Raw genomic sequence first — 21,904 nt, 5'->3', positions numbered from 1 at the left:
ACGGCACAGATTCGCGACAGCGCGCTACCCGCAACTACTTCGCTACTATCCATCGGCAATAAGCCTCTTCATATTTTGTGGACGTGCCGGGTACATGCTAGCGCGGCTATGAAGCGCTTATGACGTACTCCGACGACACTGAGTCTTTTCCAGTGTCCCGCCAGCCTACTCTCCTCACCTTTCCCATGTCTTGTCTAGACGGTGTTGCAAGGCCCCCCATGGAACAGATGCCCAGATGTTTAGAAACACCACGTCCAGGGGATCCTTACCACGCATGTTGGGGAGGTCACAGCACCGTGACCTCCCGGTGCATCATCGCTGGTGCCCCGCTTTCGCAACCGTGCGTGCTCGAGGATGACAGCGCGCATGCGCACTCCGACGTGCTTCTTCAACCAAGAGAAGTACGATGCCACGAGTTACTCGCTATGCTGTTTTTGCTCGACGACAGTCAGTGAACAAAGTTAGCGGGGAACGTACGAAATCGCTGACAATTAAATGTCGAGATAAAAACCACGTATGTCAACACAAGGGCACCCTTCTCACGCCGCTTTCTGCTTTTCCAGCAAAGACAACTGAATAACGTTACGCACCAGAGCCGCCTATGGTTATCAGCGCAATATCACAATTACGCAATACCGTGAATGTCCCGCTCTCTATATATGCAGTCGGCGGAAGTCACTTCCCACGTCATTCTAGAGCAGGTCACGGATGAGTCTTCTCTTTCAGACATTATACGTCTACAGACCGTCGAATGCGAAGCAGACCATAGCGTTCCCTGGTGGTGGAACGCCAAGTGTATTAAATTACAAATTATTTTAAAGCACAGTTAGGGCACATCTCTCGCATTTGGAAGTGCTTATAAACTACCGGTAAGTGTGTTACGATAATACTCAAGAAAACATTTTTACTTTAACCTACATTCACAGGCAATGCACTGCGTTGAACAATAAACTAATGAAAGAAGGCACCAATGGTTTGGCCACGTGGCACTTTATTTTCCGTCCAATCATGAGGTAATGCCCTAGTTGTGGTAACACGAAAGTGAATCTAGATAAGCCAATGAAACTGGGGGCGTGCCGCGGGTTGAATTTTATGTCCGGATGCAATTAGGTCGCTCATCCGAGGGTGTCGCGATATCTCGCAGAGATATCAAACTTTGGCAAACTCGGGCCTTCCTGCGTAGCACCCAATCTTGCCTACCTCCAGGTCTCTAGGGTGCCTCGAAGCGTGCGCCCTCCTTCCCACCGTGCGTGGCAACACGCACGCAAAGGAGCTTCCAATCAAACTTGCACACCCCACGTGATCTGGTGGATTGCATGGCTGTTAAGTTCAAGGGCACTTGTCGAAGGTGCAGCTGAGGACGGCAGCTACACAGAGGCACACATACCACTCCATTTACGGCTACGTACACTCGTTTCTTCTCTGTTGCTGACCATTGCTACATGTTGGCATGGCGACGCATCAGATAATGCCATTGTATTGTTCATATCACATCTACAAGTTGATGAACCGATCCGTTCTGTCTACGCCTGGTTACCAGGTACCGAGATCCCAAGTACGCCAAATACATCTGATGTTGCATCTGAAGTTCTGCGGAAACCCGCAAGGTGGAGAGAAGTAGTTAATAAAGGAAAATCAGACATCCACCCGTTCGTAGCAACTGCTACAAAGGAAACCCATACGGGTTCCACGAAAGAAAAGCCTCGCAGTTAAAGAAAAATTCATCCTGGTCCGGGACATGAACCCGGGACCACCGCCTTTCCTGTGCAGCCACTCTACCATTTGAGCTAACCTGGCTTTTCTTCGAAGCGAGGCTTTTCTTTCGAGGAAACCGTGTGGGTTTCCTTTGTAGCATTTGCTACAAACGGGTGGATATCTGATTTTCCCTTTGTTAACCAAAAGCTAGTAACTGCTTGTCACTAAGTTAGCCAAGATTCTAGTGAGGACTGTGATTACCGGTGGCAGTAGTTGCGTTACTGCAGAAAAGGAGTGGTACATCCAATTATCACAGGCGGTAGGTTTCAAAACCATGTGCAGTAACGGCGCCGGTATTATGGAATTTGCTACTTGAAGTTAGTAGGATTCTTTTTGTTTGCGAGCACGGATTCCATTTACACAGAAAATCAAAGTTTTGAGCCTATATTTGTATGACGTACGGCGAGTCTGCACATATCTAATGGTTACGCTTGAATTCAGAGCAGCTTCGCAGTATGTGCGACCACAGCAACGTTTGAATAGTTCTAAGCAGTGATGTGCGATCAATTTAAATTGCGAACATGAAGAGTGCTTGCTGTCTTGATTCTTATTAAATCTGAGAATTCGCTGCTAGAAAGCGAAAAATATACTTTGCAGTCCAATTTTGAGGGACGACAACAATCATTTGAGCTTGCAGAAAGAGTGTGAGATGCAAGTGGTGACAGTCTCGGATAATTTTACTGCAGGACAGCCGCGGTTCCTGAGGAGAGAAATAAGCTTCTGGGTGAATGCATGGAGTTGCCAACCTCCATGTATTATTAAAATAACAGCGCGAAGGTATAACTGAACACATGAGAACTGAAGGGTAAAATAATAGATTCGTGCTCTTTTCGTTCAAGAAGCCGTTAAATGTTCAACTGGAGCCAATTTGAAGTAATATGTCCAGTCCAAGCCTGTACTCTGCTTAATGGAGAAGTTTCTGTTTACCTGGCAAGATTTTTGAAGCCACTGTTTTTTGGTAATAGGAAGCCTATACTGACGGCTGTAGAGATGAGCGCAACAAGAACGGTAGCGATAGTTGTACGCAGTCCAAAGTTATTCGACCCGCCGTGGTGGCGTGCTTGATTCGACGTTACGCTGCTAAGCCCCAGGGCACGAGATTCAATCTCTGCAACGGTTGCCGCATTTCGATGGGGCCATTGTAGTGTGCAGTTGGTACACGTTGAAGAACACCAGGTGGTCAAAATTAACGCGTCGTTCCCCACTACGGCGTGCTTCGTAATCATATCGTGGTCACGTAGGAATTCCTGGCAATGAGAGAGCAGATGACTGCGCTGCACAAACGCGCCGCAATGATATAGAGAAAGTAAGCATGCCCCATAAAAATTGCATGTAGTTAGTGCACAGCAAAATCAGGGACAAATGACAATCAACATGGAGTAACAACTAGTACACAGCAAACTCAGGAACAAATGGCAATATACATGCAGTAATAAACTAAATAATAAGCTACAAATGCTAAAACCCATCTTAGGAGAATGAAAGTCGTGTGCACATCAGCAACGGTTTTTTGAAGTTATATTATGTCGTTTGTGCATTGGACGCATACAACTCAGACACAACTTCATTCTGACAAATTTTGACATTTTCGTGCATGCAGCTCGAAACACTGAGCAAAATACGTTTTACCCGATTTTACAACGAACACATTCTGTTCTATCCAGCATTGATTTTAGGAGAAACCGAACTTGCTGATATCAGAAAAGTTTTTAGCTTTTTAAAGGAGGCCAGGGTTCCTGAAAAAACTCGGAATGCTGACCGTACGCTTCTATACAATTACCGATTTCTTGGGTTCCACGGTGCCCTTATCCAGAGGAATTGCTGACGGGACCCAACCCTTTTAAAGAAACTACACGTTGGGTTTGGCGCATGATAGCTTTAGTTGCGTATGCGCCACTAAACCCAACACAGCACAACACACATATTGTGGTACTGGCACGTATAACCGCAGATTTAAAAAGAAATTCAGTTCCATTCCGCTCTGTGATGGTGGATGACCAGCGAGGCTGTGTATGTGGGCCCTATAATGGAGAATATAGAATAGAATATAATGGCCCTATAATCCGTTGCGGTGCGTCAAACGCCGTATGCACATAAATGGAAGGCGAGGAGCCACTGGTCGCTCCTCTACGGTGCTGAGCCTCGGAAGCTGATGAGGCACCATAGCGTATACATACCCATGTATTGTTGCAAAACGCGGCACGACATCATTTACTAACGAACTCTGGCACGTAGAAGAGACACGCACCTCACCGCACTCCGAAGCGGCACACTGCTTCTCCGTAGCCAATGCAATCATGCGTCGGTCGAAGTCCCGTAGTGCAGTAATGGTTGAGAGGTGACTTGGAAACCCCAAGCGGTGACATAAAGCAGGGGCCACACAAAGATTGGTTCCCGAAAACTCCCTCTGAAACCAGGCTATTGCTCCTGTGAAACGTGCCAGGTTTGCGAGACCGGGGCCACATGGATGGTTCGCCTTTCCGCGTCGCGGTCCTGGCGGGCAGCACACTTACGGCACCACCACCACGGGAGAGCGGAAGGAATGAAGATAGGCAAGCGCTTGGAACGCCGACAAAAAGTGTGTGGTGTGAACGTAGACATCGCCCACACGGGGTAAAGGTGTAGTATCCGTTCTTATCAGCTTTATGTCTGAAACGGGCTCTATTTGAACCTAGATATTAAACTTATTGTTGTAAGTTGGCGGCATGCTTACAGCCTGCTTCATCTCCGCCGCGGGTCGGCCCTGTATTACAGTCTTCGTGATCGGCCCACGTATGGGGTTACATTCTCGATTTACAAGGCTCTATAGACACACGCACTTTTTTCTAGACTCTAGTCATATAGAGCTTCACTGTAAAAAGTTATTCAGCCAAGAAGTCTCAAAATTCCAGAAAAGAATGCATGCCACGAGTTTCGTCTTGCGCAGCTTCCGTCCCGATTTTATCACCCACTGATGTAACCCTTAGCTGACAATGTCAAAAGACCGAAGCGCCTACGTAGCCGAAGTTGACACTCCATGGATCTATGCTCCAAGATTAGGACTCCGGAGGGCTGGTCGCGCATATTTACCATGGCAGTAAGAAATCGCGAGGAGCTGCGATTGTGTTCGCACCTTTGAAGAGAAGACCACTGTAAATTATGAGCTTCTCTGACTACAATGACTAAGAGGCGTGGTTGCCGGTACCAGTCGAACCTCCTGGCACCTGCACAGCGTCTGCTTCCTTTTTTCATAGCCTACGCAGGCGGTTCAGCATGCAGAGCCACACGAGCAATGAATAAACTTCAGCACCGCCACAACAATGCGTCGAGGTGAGAAACTTGCACCACTTGAAGAACACTCATGAGTGTAGTGCACGGGCGAAACGAAGAAGGAGGCTGCTCACGAGCGTCTGCGCACTTCTCTGTAACATACAGCAATGCTCAGAGGCTAGAGTCGAAAGAGCAGCCAGTGGCCCCTCCACGCTTCGTACGTGCGTGTGCGTTCTCTTTAGGACAATGTTTGTTTTACACCCTCCCACTGTTAAGATACGCGCAACACCAAACAAAAAGTATGCCAGGTTTTGCGTTTCGCTGCACCGCAGTGATTAAATGCTACTTGGTTTTTTGATGGCAGAACAAGTGTTGACGTCGATACCGGCACAAACGGTTGTGGCGAGCGTCACTGGGCAATGATGTGGTTAGCAGCAATAGTTTGTTTGCCTGATAAAGATAACAAATATTTCAATATCGGTAAATTTGTCTCTGCTAAAAGCATCTTGCATTACCTTGAGGCAGGCTGCGAGTAGTTCCGACGAATTAGACATAAGATATTACTTGGAGAAGTCGCCATACAGTGTGCGTTGCTGTTGTGATTTAGATTGCTCGCACAACGTATTGTGACGCGTTATTCCTGCGTTCATTACGATCAGTGTTATAGTACGATCAATGTTACCATCAATGTTACGATACGATCAATGTTGTAGATACGACCATACTTTAGTTCATTTACAAGCTTCTGAGTGTAGCGAAAGCAAAGTTGTAATCCATGCAACAACATAAAAAATCACTCATTCTTGTTTACTAAAAGAAGGTGGGCTACACGTATACTTTATATTTCACAATGTTAAGGATATAGATAACAATTTTCATTCTATCAGCTATTCCAAGGCAGTTTGTCTTGGATATTCGTATTCAATTTGAATATTCAACTGCTATGATATCCCTAGTTTTAAACAACCTTCTTGATATGTGTGCGAGGAAGAAAGAAAGTCGCTATTTTGCACGGGAATGGGCTGTGGTAGGATCCGCGTGGGGGGTGGAGCCCTAGGTCGAACATTTCATATGTGTAGTAGAATACCACAGGTAGTTTTATTTAACTACAATAATTAGATCGAGAACAGTCCTAGATATTTCTTATGAGTATTCTGCTGATTTGCGCTTATGCATTCGTGTTGCATAAATTAAAGAAAAAAATTCAAGTAATTTTTTTCCCAACAATGCGAACGACGATAGCGTGCTACTTGCAGTGGAGTACGGTGTAGAGAGTACCGTGGAATCAATACTGGAGCGAATTGCAACACTTGAGGTCTCATGACTGACTCACAATGTCAAGGAAGCAGTTAATTCCTTTGCCCACAAGTTTCACGAGTAATGTTTTTTTATTGAAATATCCGCCGCATGGCGTACGAAGTAAATCATGAAGAAACTGTACATGAAATAAACAGCCGCATCCATGCGCGTTGCGCATCAGTAATCAGCGCGATCAGCATCAGCGCGATGTGGATCAGTAAGGAGTTAACGCATAATTTTGTTCGTTATCCACGTGGTATATTCTTCTGGATCACGAGGGAGGAGGAAATAACTTTAATGTGTCCTGAGGAACCCCTCCGCACCCACTCTTCGTTTAGTGGGCGGCAGGGGTCGCGGGCCGCACCCACGTTGGGACGGGAAGCCCGTGAGCCTCCACCCTTTCGTGAGCCCTCTGGACGGCCCGGAGCTGGGTCTGGTGGTCGTCGCTTTGCAGGGCGTCCACCCAGTCTTCTTCTTTAGTGAACACGGTGCCGCTTAACGGGGAGCATTAATTTGCGAGCAGTAAGATTCGCCACAATCCGGACACTGCGGCTCTACTTCTGGTGAATAACGGCTCAGTCCGCCTCTCGAGGGGAACGACCCTGTCTGAAGCATTCTGAATATCGATGACTGTGGTCTCGTGAGTTTAGCGTGGGGGAGTGGGAAGGTCCTCCTCGACAGCTGATAGTGTGTTGTTACTTCGTTGAAGGTGAGCAGCGGGTCTCGGTGCTCCCCTCCCTCCCCGCCACCTCACTCGCCACGATCGCCGCGGTGCGTGAGTCCTCGCGCGCGTCCGTGCGCCAGCTCGTTGGCGTTGGGAAATTCGGGGTGCACGTCGGCCCCCATGTGGGCTGGAAACCATTTGACGAGGTGCTGACCCGCGGCTCCCTCGCTGCCGAGGACGGCCGCCGCTTCCCGGGATATCGAGCCCGAGGCGAATGCTCTTGCCGCCGATCGCGAATCTGTGTAGACGTGAGGACGTTCGGGGTCTCTCATTGCCATGGCTATTGCCACCTGTTCGGCCACTTCTGACGTTACCCCCTTGACCGATGCTGCGTTAATTATTGTGCCATCCCAGCGTACCGAGACGGCCGCGTACCGGTCGCTGCGCCCATACTGGGCCGCGTCTACAAATGCCGCCAGGCCCGGGCAGTGGGCGGTCGATTTCAGCAGTGCTCGGGCCCTCGCCTTTCGGCGCCCCTCGTTGAATTGCGGGTGGACGTTTCTCGGAAGCGGTTCTACCTTGAAAGTGCCCCTTACCGCCGCGCTGAGCGCAATCTTGTGTGCGTCGCACTCTGCCTCGGCATTTATCCCTGCTTCTTCTAGGATGCGCCTGCCGGCCCTGGTGGTCGACAGCCGCACGACCTGTGCCTTGGTCTGCGCTTCGATGATTTCTGATAGTGAATTGTGGACCCCTAACCGATCGAGCTGCTCCGTGCTTGTAGTGATTGGAAGACCTAGCACCCTTTTGACGCTCTTGCGCATCAGTGTCTCTATTTTGGCCGCGTCTCTCTTGGTCCATTTTAGCGCCGAGGCTACATAATTGACGTGACTCATGAGGAAGGCGTGGTAAAGTCTGATGAGACTGCTCTCGCTGAGCCCTCCGCTGCGGTTCGTCACCCTGAGGATCAGCCGGAGCATGTTCTCCGTTTTGGACGTTAGTTTCATGACAGTTTGTGTGTTACCACCTTTCGCCTCAATTAGCAGCCCCAGGATTCGTATAGTGTCCACTCTGGGAATCGGCTGGCCGGCATTCGTATGTAATTTGATCGGTATTTGATCGATCGGCGTCAAATTCCTCATGCCTTGTTTTGAGGGCCTGTACAGCAACAGTTCCGATTTGTTGGGTGACAGACGGAGTCCCGTTTCCTTCAGGTACTCTTCCGTTGTGTCCAGCGCCTCTTGAAGAGCCTGCTCGACTTCTGCGTCGGACCCTCCCGGGCACCACACCGTAATGTCGTCTGCGTACAGGGCGTGATTGACGTTGGTCACTCTCGTCAGCCGGTCAGAGAGCCCTTTCATTGCCAGATTGAATAATAGTGGGGAGAGCACCGCCCCTTGTGGGGTGCCCCTCGCGCCCAGCGTGTACCAATCGGACGTGGCCTGTCCAATTTTGATCGTGGCTTTCCTGTCTCGGAGGAAGGAGCCTATGTAAGAGTGGAATTTCCGGCCGAGCCCCATCATCGAGATCGTTTCCATTAGAAATCTGTGTTTGACCGTGTCGAACGCTTTCGTTAGGTCCAGGGCCAGTATGCCCCTGGTGTCTCTGGTCATGCCGTCAATTATATGCTTTTTGAGTAGCAACATTACGTCCTGTGTGGAGAGGCCCGGTCTGAAGCCCACCATGTTATGTGGGAAGAGGCCCTCTCTCTCTATGTACCGGGATACTCGGTTATGTATGGCATGTTTGGCCGTCTTGCCTACGCACGAGGTGAGCGATATTGGCCGCATGTTCTCCGCCGCAAGTGGTTTACCGGGTTTCGGTATAAGTATGACCGAGGCCTCTTTCCACACCTCTGGTACTTCTCCCGTTTCCCACACTCTGTTGATTTCTTCGGTGAGCTTCTCGACCGACCTTCCGTCTAGGTTCCTCAACAGTTTGTTCGAGACCCCGTCCGGGCCTGTAGCGGAGCGTCCGTTGAGGCCTTGTAAGGCATCCCAAATTTGATTCCGTGAAAGGCGCGTCCAGTTCTTCGACCTCTGCCCCGGCGTATTGGGAATAGTCGCCGTCGCCTGACGGGCCCAGTGGCAGATACGTCTCCGCCAGCTCCTTTAGGAACTCGCTTTCCGTTTTGCCCTGCTCCTTTTGCTTTTGTAAAATCCTATCGATTGCCAATCTCTGACTTCCTTTGGATTGTTTGTCGTCTAACAGTTGCTTTAGGAGGTTCCATTTGCGCCCGGTTCTCATTTGTCCGTCTACCGACGCGCACACCTCGTTCCACTGTTGCTTGGAAAGCTCGATCGAGTGCGCTTCGATTTCCCGGCTTAGTGCCGCTACTTTCTTTCGTAGTCTGCGATTCAGTCTTTGCGTTTTCCACCTGGCCGTGATGGAATTCTTTGCCTCTAATAGGTGTGCCAATCTCGCGTCCATCCTTTCCACGTTCAGTTCAGTTTGGACAACCCTCGTCGCGGTGTTAACGTCCTCTTTGAGCCTTCTAAAAAGACTGTCTAGATCCGCGTATTCGTTTGTGTCTTCCTTCCTTATTTTGACCTTAAATTCTCTCGGTGGTGCCGCCCTGATGGGGATCGTGACCGCCAGTATGTAGTGGTCGCTGCCGAGGTTCTCGTGCAGGTTGCGCCACTCGGCCCCTCGCACGTTCTTGACGAAGGTCAGGTCGGGCGTCGTGTCCCGCGCCACCGACGTGCCTAGTCGAGTCGGATAGCGGGGGTCCGTCACCAGCTCTAGCGAGCACGTAGTGACTGCCACCAATAGCCGCTCTCCCTTAGGCACTGGCCTTGCGTAACCCCATGCTCCGTGGGGCGCGTTAAAATCTCCTGCCACTATGAGAGGGGCCCCCCTGGCCATTGAGGCCGCCTTCGTTATTATCGATGTGAACGACTGTCTGTGGTCAGAGGGCGGGCTGTACACGTTCACTACGAATACGCTGTTTTTCAGCCAACTGTTCGGTATGAGTTCGACCACGGTTACCTCCGCTTTCGCGTTGCCTAATTTCAAATCTCGTTCCTGGAAGGAGCATTTGTTCGCGACGAGGGTCGCCACTCCGCGCTTACCCTGTTCGAATTTCGACGAGGCGACCCGGTAGCCGGGCAGGGACACCTCGCTACCCAAAGTTTCTTGTAAGATTATGACGTGCGGTTTGTCCGCCTGTGAGGCAACGAACTGTAGCAGCGGAGCCTTGCGCTTTTTGAAGCTAGCGCAATTCCACTGCCACACTAACAGCTCTCTAGTTGAGTTGGTCGCCATGATTGATGCCTTGGATTTGTTTAGCACCCACAGGCGCCACGTGTGCTTCGATACGCGTCACTCTTGCCGCGAGCGCTACCATGCTCTCCGCTAGTTGCTGGACCATTAGCTGCAATGAGCTAATCGACTGCTTAATTCCCAATAGGACGCTACTGGACTCGGGTTCCGCCGGGTTTCCCTCCTCCGTCAGGGGAGGGGCCCTGCGTTTGACCGAGCGAACCGACTGCTCCCCTTGCGGGGTCGGTGTAATTTGCGGCACCTGCTGCTGCTGTTGGTCGACTAGCTGAGGAGTGGAACCGTGTTTCCGAAACGATTCGAAATCCGCCCTCATTTGCTGAATCTCCGCCTTGAGGCGCGCGTTTTCTTCCGCTAGCTGAGCTATTCTAGTCTTCCTTGTTATGCTTTGGCAATGCTACCTGCGTTACCTTTGATTGTGAAGGCGGTTTTGGCTTGGCCCGGTCCGCCCAGGTCGGCCCTTCTTGAATGCGCACTTGGGAGCGGGAGCGCCCCCTGGAGCGAGAACGGCCTCTCGATCGGCTGCGCTGTTGTAGTGTCGGCATTGTCGAACGTCCTCCTCTGGGGGCACTTGACACGCTGGAATCACGTGATCTACTCTCTAGCTGTTGCGGATGGCTTTGCAGCTGCGATTTCTTCGCATTTCTGCGTCGGCGCCTCCTGCGCCGCACGACGTAAGGGATTTGGTATCGTTGCTTGCACTTGCTTTCCGCCGTCGGGTGTTGGCCCCCGCAGAGGGCGCACTTGGGCGAGCACTGGTGGTCTGCAGCCGGGTCGTTGGCTCTGCAGCCGCGGCACCTCTTCTTGTCAGGATTAGGACAGACGTCGACTCTGTGACCCAAGTCACCGCACCCGTAGCACACGTCGTTCTGCCGCCTGTAGAGCGTGCAGCGTATTAGGCTTACGCCACACATGACGTAGTTCGGCACTTTCATGCCGTTGAAGAGCACTACCTGAAGATCACGAAACCTGCAATAATTTATGCTTCTGGCGCAACACTAAACAACGAAGCTAGGTTTAAAAGGAGCTTTACCAGGCAGCATGAATTACCGCGAATGGCGGTTGCCTATTGGCCACCGCGTAGCTGTCTTGGAGCATGATTCGTATTTCTTGCGTTTAACATTACGCCATGTGGGCAAGCAATGCATGCAGGTCGCGCAAATGTGGAAATGACGCAGGGTAGAACGGAACAATAACAAATTGAAGGACACTTGAGTAGAGAAACACGCAAAATGTATAGAGGCACAGAGCGCATGAGTACATTGACTAGCTAGGAGCTTTACGAATCAAGTTCTACACTTGACTGGTTTAGAGACACTTGTGTTCCGATACTTGTATCAGTCATGAATCTTGGCACGGACGACACATAAGCGTCGCATTGAGCAAGCATGGGTTGCAGCCGTGTTGAAGCGTAATGGCCATGGCCAAACTAAGTTCGCAGTCTCCGAGTGCTGTTCCTTGCTTTGGCGTTGCTTAAAACGGCGAGTCTTCTACATCGACGCAACGAATGTCGGCAGTTCTTCACCTACACGCGTTTATGCTACCCGATGTTTAACAACGTGTGCGTTGGGAGTACATGTTAGCGAACGGAAATGTCGCAAGAGCGGTGCGTTTTGCACAATGTGAATTGGATTCGTAGCAAGTGTTACGCTCACACACGCCTCCCCCCTTCCCCAGTGAAGCATCTTCTTCGCGTCCCAATCTTTACCCCAGCGTGTCAGCTCTTCTGTGGGGAAGTGTTGAAAGACGGGAGCCCAAACAGCTCGGGTTTAAACTCAGTCAGCGATACAATGCACAGGGTAGCCCGACGCCGAATCTCTTCGTCGATACGAGGGTCTGGAACCATAACCACCTGCATACCAGCGGACAGAGCAGCCGTCACACCCATAGGTGAGTCTTCGAACACCAGCACCTATGGTCAAAAGACGAGAGAGAAAATAACATTTATTAAACCATAATAATTGATTGCAAGGGAGCCTCTTTAGGGTTTTTAGTGGGACGTGCACAATAGGTCTCTTGTTTCGGTATTCAGCGATATAACACTCCTTGGAAACAGTCGCTTGTTATAATGAAAGAGCTCTTTAACCCACGAATACGTTTCTTGGAGCGAATAGGCCTATAGCTACACAAGCCCAAAGCAAACCGTGAGCTCGTCGTTTGTGCGTCAACTGCACTGTTTCCCATGTGTTAGAATATGTTGACAGCGACACTGTCCACTTAATCAGGAGAGGTTTCACAACCGCATAAAATAGTGCGTGCATTGTATACAAATTCATGACATCAATTGTATGTAAAATGTGTAAACAAGGTCTTATTCACAAATACGTGTCAATGGACCCCCTGCGTAGTATATTTCAAGAACCTTAAAAACAATACTTACGCGAAATGAAATAGTAGGGAACAGTATCAAAACATAAAAAAATCAGACATGGGAATATTTATCTATTCCTGAACCTTAACTTAAAACGTACGCTAGACTACAATGTTAAAACGATAAACCTTTAAAAGTGGTTTCTAATGGCTTATTAAGAGAAATCACGGTAGAATTACCTGGAAATTTGATGTACATCACTTTGGAATGCTGTAAAAATATATTCTCCAACACGACACCTGATGAAAATGAGTGCTGTCAAATACGCAAAAGGCAACTATTATTGAGAGCACAATGATTGCTTCATGGTACACAGCAATGCGAAGTTGCTGAAGGTCGCGAACATTTTACAGAAGCACTTATAAGAGCAATCGTGTAAATTTTGTGTGCATTTCTTTTCATTCATAAGCGCAAAAGACCGTTCCTCTCTAGTAAAAATTTAGTGAGCTAGGCGTCTTTACAAGAAAAAACCTGACCGTCAAACATTAACGAAAGGGATTCAGCGCAATCGAAGTGACAATTTTCATGTGGCGGTAGTAGAGTTGTTGTTGAAGGTGTAGAATACTTATTCTCCTGTTTCCTGTTCTTCACCGTAATCACAATCTACGTTCACTGCATCACGTATGCCTTTTCCAGTGATCTCTATCCACATGCATCTTCCATCTGTTGACTCCATATTCTTAAGGTTCTTGTGCTTTCGCTTTACTAAAAATTCGCAGTTCCGCCTGAAAGGCGAAACACTGATTGCGATAGCAAATTAGTAGATAACTGTACGAAGGAAGGATAGTAGTTTTATCGGCCGTATAATATTGTAAACATTCGCTTACTAAGTAAATTAACAATGATAGAATATGTAAGTGTGACTCAACGAGGACATGGAAGGAAACAGACGCACAGAGACACCACTGTCGTTGCGTGTCTGCTTCTTTCTACGTCCACGCGCGCACAGGTAAACATGAACACATCTCACTTGTTGACAGCGGAAACTCTATGAAAACGCAGGAGTTAGCAATCGCGGCAACAGCCGCGAACCAATTCGCCTCCGTGCATCTGTCGCTTCAGCGCGAGCGCAACGCCGAAAGCCCAGCGCATACGAAGCTACCAGCACTACGCGCACTATGCAAACATCGCAGATCGCTTTGAAGATGAGGCCAGTGCGGGTACACACTATGGCCACTTCGCGGATTGCTTTCAAGACACGAGAGGACGCTAGGGGGCGCGATGTGGAGAAGTCGCCTTCACACCGAGCTCCGACGTAAATGTCTATATCTTCGGAACTTTAAGCCCTAAAGTGAAAATTCAAGAACGAGAAGAACTGCGAATACCAGGGGATCACGGAACTACCGCCGTCACCACGGTAGGACCACTTTTCTACTCTCTGCAAGAGTTTGAATTTTCGAGGCAGCGACGCTACCAGCTAAGCCTAGCGCCTAGGGAATTCAATGGCGCAGAAACTCGCATAGCTGCTGCGCCGGCCTAAGCACGATGCAACCACGGGCAGCGGCTGTAGCGTCGGCGGAGACGCCAGCAGAAGAGAGAAACGCTGAGGGAACGCAACGATCCAAGCATGACGCAGCCACAGGTAGCGGTTGCAGCGTCGGCGGAGACGTCGGCAGAAGAGCGAAGAAACGGACTCGCAACAGCTGCGGAAACTGCGGGAAGGGGCATCCAGCCAACGTCCTCGGATGGAAATCATGCAGAAAGAAGACCTCTCCAGGCAAAAGAGGAGGATGGAGAAAAGATGGACGTCGGCGCTTTCACCGATAACGAAGAAAGCCAAGAGGGTTGGTGCCGCTCTATAGGCGGGAGATACGTCCCGGAGGAGAAGGTGGAAGAAGTATCAGCAAGAAGAAGGGAACGAAAACTCCTAAATTTGAACAAAAAGAAGGCCATGACAGAGAGGACGGTAGACAAGCTTCAAGTTCGCCTGCCATCGGGCACAGAGAAGATTACCCTCCAACCAGCAGGAGGAATCGACAGTCTAAAGAAGAAGCTGGGGTTCTCACCGGAAAGGCCATCCTGGAGGCGCCGGGCTACGCCCCATGGCAGAAGAGGACACTGCCTTCAACAAAAACAACCAAACAATCTTATTATCAACCCCGAACAAGAAAAGGGCAGAGGCTTTCACCAAATGAAAAACATCCGAGCCGGAAAACAAGATATCGAAATGACTGCCCACCCGGCGATGCCCGAGGGGGGCAAAGGCATCATCTGTGGGGTTAACCTAGAGCTGACGGAAGAACAAATACACAGGGCGTTGGACAACCCACGGAACCCAACGTATACGGTAGTAAGAAGACTAGGAAGAACCTCCGAATCGGTCATCATTAACTTGAAAGATATGGAAGTACAGAGGGCCATAAAATTTCTCAGTTAATGGATTCCATGTCCCCTATATAAAAAAGTACGACGCGTGCTACGCATACGGCAAGAGTGGACAAAGGCAAGACGTCTGCTTAGATCCAACAAGCACCCGCTGCAGAGGCTGCGGACCAAGAAATCAGCCGGAGGATCACGCCTGCGAGCCGAAGTGCCTCCTGTGCAGGAAGAAGCATCAGTTAGGGGACCCGACATGCAGGGAACTCTACAGGAAGCCCCACTGGGTTAAACAATGGGACGCGGCCCGGGCTGAGGCCAGGGCCGAACAACAAAAGGGAGGAGCAACCGCAGGCAGAAGCAGGCCGACAAAGTTGGTCACGCTACCGCCTGCAGCGAAAAAGCAACGATCCGAGTCGAGGGACAGGAGTGCATCCAGGCCGCCACACAGGGACGACCAGACCCACTGGACAGGCCTCCAGAAACCAGGGGACAAGAGGACCCAATCTCGTATGCCTGTCAGCTTCGCAAGCGTGGTCTCCCAAGGTAGGACACCAGAATTAGAGGCACAGGTCAAATTATTTAAGAAAGAAATAGAAAAGAAGATGAGGAAAATCGCCAGCTGAGAGAAATAATCAAAACCATAACAGAAACAGTAAACCAACTAAAGAGCAGCTAACGAACCCAACAGTGCGAGCTACGCAGGCGGCGCCAGAAAGGCTGCTTACCCCAGTCCAGAGAGTAGCTGCCCCCGAGACGCAGGACGAGGGCAGCATGGTGGTAGATACGGTAGGCACCGCAAGAAGGAAGGCAGAGGGGCACGAGACACCTCCACCCGAGGGAAGAAAAAATATGAACACAAAGATTAACGAAGATGAACTGGAGGCGCGCCTCAAGGAACACGGAGAAAGCATGATAACCAAACTAAGCGTTATCATAGACAATAAAATCCAGGCTATATCAAATCATATGAACGCACTTCTGACCGTGCTAGGAGTCGAAAAACGAGCTCATCCCAATCCCGAGCCTCCCTCGAGCCCGAAAGCCCCGTTCTCTTCCTAATCATGGTCAGGAGAGGAACTATAATTTGGTGGTGGAACTGCAGGGGTTTCAAAAAGAAAAAGGCGTTGCTGCAACAGCACATTCTAAATCAAGGAGAGCCTCCGCTTGCCGTGACGTTACAAGAAACATGCAAACCCACAGTCAAAATTTCATTGTACCGCACATTCGACAACGGAAGAGTGGAAGGAGCTAGAGTGCCACCCTAGTTAAAAATAGCATAGCGGTAATTGAGTACGATGCGAATACGGACGAAGTGGAGGCCGTACTCGTAGAAATCCTTACCGGCAAAAAGAATAGGGGAAGCATATTTGTCCTGAATGCATACAGCCCCCTCGTCACGAGAAAGCACAGTTAGAGGCCACATTTAAGAAAACGCTGAGGGCAGCAAAATCGTGCCCCCTACTCGTATTAGGGGACTTCAGTGCAAAGCATCACGAATGGGGCTGCACCAAAATCGACAGGAAAGGCAGAATACTGGGGTAAGCGATTCAGAAGACAGGACTCTCGCTACTAACGGACTCGAACGAGCCAACCAGAACGGGTAACAGCTTCTGCTGTGACACAACACCAGACTTAACACTAGGGCACAGGACGGGCAAAACATCGTGGAAGAACACGGGCGAAAACCACGGCAGTGATCACTTTATAATCGAAATACAAATTGATAGGAAACTAGGAGAGCCTGTACATGAGCCAAAGCAGACCACCGAAACTGACTGGGATAAATTCAGGGATATCAAATCAACAGCAGACTTAGGCGAAATCGGAGACATAACAGAGTGGACCTCAACCGTCGTCTCACACGTGAGACTGGCCACCGAAACGGTAGAGCTAGATGAACTCCCATTCAGATTAGACAACAGCCTTAGAAATATGTGGAATCGAAAACAACCCTCGAGAATAAGCTAAAGTGCCAGAAATAGAACTGGAACCTGAGGAAGAGAATAGCGGAGAGCTACGCCTTCAAACTAGAAGAGAAAAGTGGGATGAAAAATGCGATGAACTAGAGAAGAATATGAGCCGTCCCAACACGTGGCAGATGCTGCGCCACCTCATAGACCCCACAAACACCAAAACACACGCTAACATAGAGCAAATCAAGGCGAGATACAAATTTGATGGAACAGATGAAGAGCTCATCGATCGAATTAAAGAAATTTATATAGGCTCCGCATGCCCGGCAGCAGATAAAGAATATCGGGGAGACGGAGAATCCCCTATTGGACGAACCCATTCTGGTATCAGAAGTCAGAGCCGGGCTCTTTGACTTCAAAAGGAACACAGCCCCTGGCCCAGACAAGATCACCTACGGTATGCTACGAAACTTCAACGACGACTCTATAGTTCACCTTACAGCTTATCTGAACCAAGTGTGGGAATCAGGGGAAGTCCCTAAAGACTGGAAACACGCCAACATCATTTTAATCCACAAGAAGGGCGAAATCCCGGGTATAGAAAAACTCAGGCCAATTTCACTGACCTGGTGGCGTTGGAGAAGGAGTTGGCGTTGGATTAATGGAGAAGGTAATTCAGACGCGAATAACTTGATTCGCGGAAGAAAGCAGCATCTGGCCTCACGAGATGGTAGGTTTCAGACCGCACCTTAGCGCTCAAGATACCATGCTAAGACTACAACGCGCTATTATAGACAAACGAAAGACCAAACATACGAGAGAAATATTGGGCATAGACTTAACCAAAGCGTTTGATATTGTCAGTCACTCGGCCATCCTCGACAGCCTGTCAGATCTTAACGTAGGGAAGAGAACCTTCGCCTGCGTAAAATCTTTTTTCAAGGAGAGAACAGCGACCCTGCACACGGAGAACGTCAGCTCCGAAGAAAATAAATTAGGAAACAAGGGCACCCTGCAAGGAGCCATCCTATCCCCCTTCCTATTTAATTCAGTTATGAAAGACCTCCCGGGCAAGTTAGGAAGGATCGAAGGACTAAAGACGAGCGTCTACGCAGACGACGTCAACGTTTGGCTCCATGAGGGCAGCGATGCGTCTATCGAAGAAAGGCTCCAGCGGGCAGCCGACATCATAGACTTACATGCCAAAAGTAAAGGGCTGAGCTGCTCACCGACGAAGTCGGAACTACTAATCATCAGGCCCAGGACGAGGACAGACAACGCATCTCCTCCCAAAATATCGATAGACTTAGACGGGAAAGAAATTCCGCAAGTAGATGAGATCCGAATTCTGGGCATGCTCATAAGCAAAACAGGAAACAACCACACGACTATAGCTAAGCTAGATACGCACGCAAACCAAGTGGTAAGCACCATTAGAAGAATATCGGCCAGACGAAGAGGGCTAAAGGAGAAGAACAAGTTAAGGCAGCTCCAGGCCTTCATATTGAGTCGGATCTGCTACTCAACCCCATTCCTTAACATCAAAAAAGTAGAAAGAAACAAGCAAGACGTCATAATAAAGAAATGCACGAAACGGGCACTGGGACTACCAATCTCAACCTCAACTGAAGCACTAGAGGCAATGGGGGTGCATAGCACATGGCATGAGTTAGCGGAAGCGGCGAGAACGGCACAACTCGAACGTCTGAGTCTAACCGAGACCGGACAGCAGATACTAAACTGGGTAGGACTACAAGCGAACAGAGAAACCGAATACCAGATGTTCTATATTGAGTAGAAAATTAAGAAAGCCCTCATGGTCACACCGATACCTGAGAACATGGACCCACAACACGATCTAGAAAGACGCCAGCACAGAGCCAAACACATGGCAACAAAGCTAGGCAGAACAAGACGCGACGAGAATCCCACCCAAGATGGTTGCCATCACAGACGCCACCCTTGGCGGAGACGGAAGCTCCGTCTCAGTGGTAGTTGACGGGTCCGGAGCAGAACAGGGCGCGATATATACAAGCGGAGTAGACGCCACGGTAGCGAAGGAAGCAGCCATCGCCCTAGCGTGCGTTAGTACGGACGCGAGGGTCATCGTTAGCGACAGAAAATCGGCAGTAAGGAATTTCTGAAAAGGCAAAATATCAGACTACGCGTACGGCATAATATCGAAAGGTAACATAGACAGAGGGATCAAAATAACCCGGGCCCCCACTCACTCCAACATACCAGGAAACGAAGCCGCCAACGCCCTCGCCCGAGCGCTCATTATCCGGGAGAGGGGGGACGGCAGCCTCAACCTAACTTTGAGATCAAGACGCTCGCCACCTACCATGAGGTCACAGAGCACTACAGATTAGGACGCCGGAAATATCCACTCCCGGATAGGTCCCTCACGTCCGCAGAGGCAGTCACCTGGCGCCGCCTGCAAGCCAAGAACCACATGTCTCCCAGATGGAGATACCTCACGCAAACGGGAAATCGGGAGCACCAATTCTGCAGATTCTGCGATAAAATAGGAACTCTAAGACATATCCTATGGGAGTGCAGCTACTCCCCGGGGTATAATTTATTCAAGGACGAGGAAGCATGGGAGGCCGCCCTTCATAGCGAAGACCCGGCGGCGCAGGCCAACATTGTCCTTCTGGCAGCCGAAGCGGCAAACCGCTTTCTCCACTAACACCCGCCCCTTAGGGTGACAGCGGGCTCCCTGGACGCCTACGAGCGGTACCGGAGCTCCGGTGTCAGCCATTACGGACAATAAAAGTTTTCTTAGTCACTCACTCAAGACACGTGCTCCGGCAACGCGTCCTTATGGCGTCCGCCAAATACATCTACTACGGCGTCCTCGATTCGCGTGGCAAAAGCCGAAGCAGACGCCGCAATGTGTCCGCTCTCTACGGAGTGGCGGCGAAGAGAACATGATAGGACGCTTGATTATGCAACCCGTGAGGGAGCACGGCGAAGCGTCGTCAGGGGAGAGGGAGTGGGAAGTGAAAGATGATAGAGAAAGAGGGAGGATGTGGCCTAATAGACTGCACTATGCGCGACAGGTGGCAGTCCTCAATAAAGTTGCCAGCGTTGTAGCGGGCGCTTATTGTGTGTCTATTCCCGCGGAACTTATAAACTCCAGTAGGCTTCGCAGCGCAGGAAGGTGTGGACACACCGGGAACAACAGGTCACTCTCTGTGGCCGCTAGGAGGCCGTGGCGTCTGTAGGTATTGATCACTGTGGAGCGTTCCTGCGCCAAGGATGGGCAGGCACAGAGAAGGTGCTCCAGGGTCTCGGGCGAAGAGAACATCGAGACACCCTGGCAGCCGCCGGAGAACGCCACTCCTCCCTCGCCTGACCCCCATTGGCTCGCGCACCAGAGGAGAGGGCACGCCGCGGGTCCGCGTTCGCCGGCTCACCCTCCCACGCTTTCACTCACACAAAACCTCACCGCTACGGCGACGCCGACGTAGAAATGCGCCTGGAGTGTCCATATAATTGCTTTCGCAATAAAAAGTAAATGAAAGGGCTGGCTCAAATGCGGTTCACTTCGTGTTGAGTCAGCGCAACGGTACTGTGTACTGATAAAGATCATCGTGCAGGCACGGAGGTACAATGAGCACTACGATGTGTAACAACGTTTGTTTAAAGGTGAAATTTTACGCGACTCATTGTGTACAAATAAAATGAGCGCCTTCAATCACATACATGCCCAGAAGCCAAGCTGTCGCGTTTGCTGTGTTTCTGCGAGCGGGGGATTCCTGTATAGTGATTTGGCGATTCTCCACAACGTGTTACCGACTAGCTCAAAACAACAATAAAATTTCTATGGAACTTCCCTGCCAATCGAAAGCTGCAACAAATGCGCTTTTCTCAAGTGTTTGAGAGCTGTCCGAAGAATTCGTGACTCTACCAGGAAGCCACCGCTGTGTGCAATTACATATCGTAACGTTCTACATTTGTAATCTTTCTTCTTGATAGAGGTTTTTTCGCAGCGACGCACAGATCCCTTGTGACAAAAATGGCAGAATAACCCTATACAGTAAAGCTTCTACAAACTATAATTATGTAAATTAACCAAGAAATGCCGTAGGTCACAGCAGAAAACACGCTTGCACCAAGCGAAACAACAGTTTTCATCTCAATAGCGGAAGCTTTCATTACAGGGAAAAAAATGGTGAAATAAAGAAAAATTGACGCTCCCGAACAGTTGGCTGCAATACAAGTTGCCGTCAGAGGGCGTCGTAAAGCTTGAAAAATTGGGGGACGCTTAAGCTTCGCCTTCAAGAGTGGGACGCGACAGCGTTCCCGTCGACCCGCCAAGGGGTATAAGACAATGCGCTACGGCACAGCGATCACTTACGATGCGCCCCGCATCGGACTTAGCGCCCGCCTATCACGCGGTGAGCTTCGAGCAACGCAGCGTTCGGCGCGGCAACGAAACGTGCGCCTGAGCGAACGGAACGAACCAAAGAACTCGGTGTCTCGGAGGGGAAACGATCTGCGCCAGCCAAACGTCGTGATCGGCACGGGCAGAGAGATGGATAGTAATCTAAAGAAAGGACCGGGAGCACGGCGAAGCGTCGTCAGGGGAGAGGGAGTCCCGCGACGCGCCTGGCAGCGGTCCCAATGCGCGCGCGGCGCGCCTCCTGTCGGGGCAGCGCCGTACATTGAGAGGAGGGGGTCTTCTGTGTTTGCCGCAAGATGGCTCTGCGTGTGCGGAAAGCGCAGAATAAATGCAGCGGAAACGCACTTCGCAACTCGTGTAATTGTGACTTCTGCACGTTACCTGTTCATAATTACCGATATACACCGCAGTATAACTTTCCACGGCTCGTTTCGAAGGCAACACCGCATTCAATAGAGGCGCGTTTGCACCGCTTGGAAGCATCGAACTCGTGGCTGAGTGGTAGCGTCTCCGTCTCACACTCCGGAGACCCTGGTTCGATTCCCACCGCGCCAATATTGGAAGTTGCTTATTATTTATGAAGCGCCTGCCGTGATTTATCGCTCACGGTCAACGCCGCAAACGCCGACACCGACACCGACGCCGAC

General features: G+C 50.2%; 1 protein-coding gene and 1 pseudogene across 1 annotated transcript in view; one reads left to right on the top strand and one right to left on the bottom strand.

The window, feature by feature from the left end:
• Positions 1-4,352: 4,352 nt before the first annotated feature.
• LOC135915193 (U2 spliceosomal RNA) lies at positions 4,353-4,532 on the top strand (annotated as a pseudogene).
• A 6,818-nt stretch (positions 4,533-11,350) lies between these two features.
• Positions 11,351-21,904, bottom strand: part of LOC135915178 (pseudouridine-5'-phosphatase-like) — a 35,826-nt gene continuing 25,272 nt past the window's right edge. The window contains exon 5 of the mRNA XM_065448219.1: positions 11,351-12,155. Within this exon, the coding sequence (XP_065304291.1) occupies positions 11,961-12,155 (195 nt within the window). The 3' untranslated portion in view covers positions 11,351-11,960. The remainder of the gene's footprint in view (positions 12,156-21,904) is intronic.

The sequence above is a fragment of the Dermacentor albipictus genome, chromosome 8 (assembly GCF_038994185.2).
Source record: "Dermacentor albipictus isolate Rhodes 1998 colony chromosome 8, USDA_Dalb.pri_finalv2, whole genome shotgun sequence".
In the NCBI taxonomy this organism is placed as follows: Eukaryota; Metazoa; Arthropoda; class Arachnida; order Ixodida; family Ixodidae; genus Dermacentor; species Dermacentor albipictus.
Note: the sequence above shows the minus strand (reverse complement) of the source record. Positions and strands in the feature narration are given on the sequence as shown.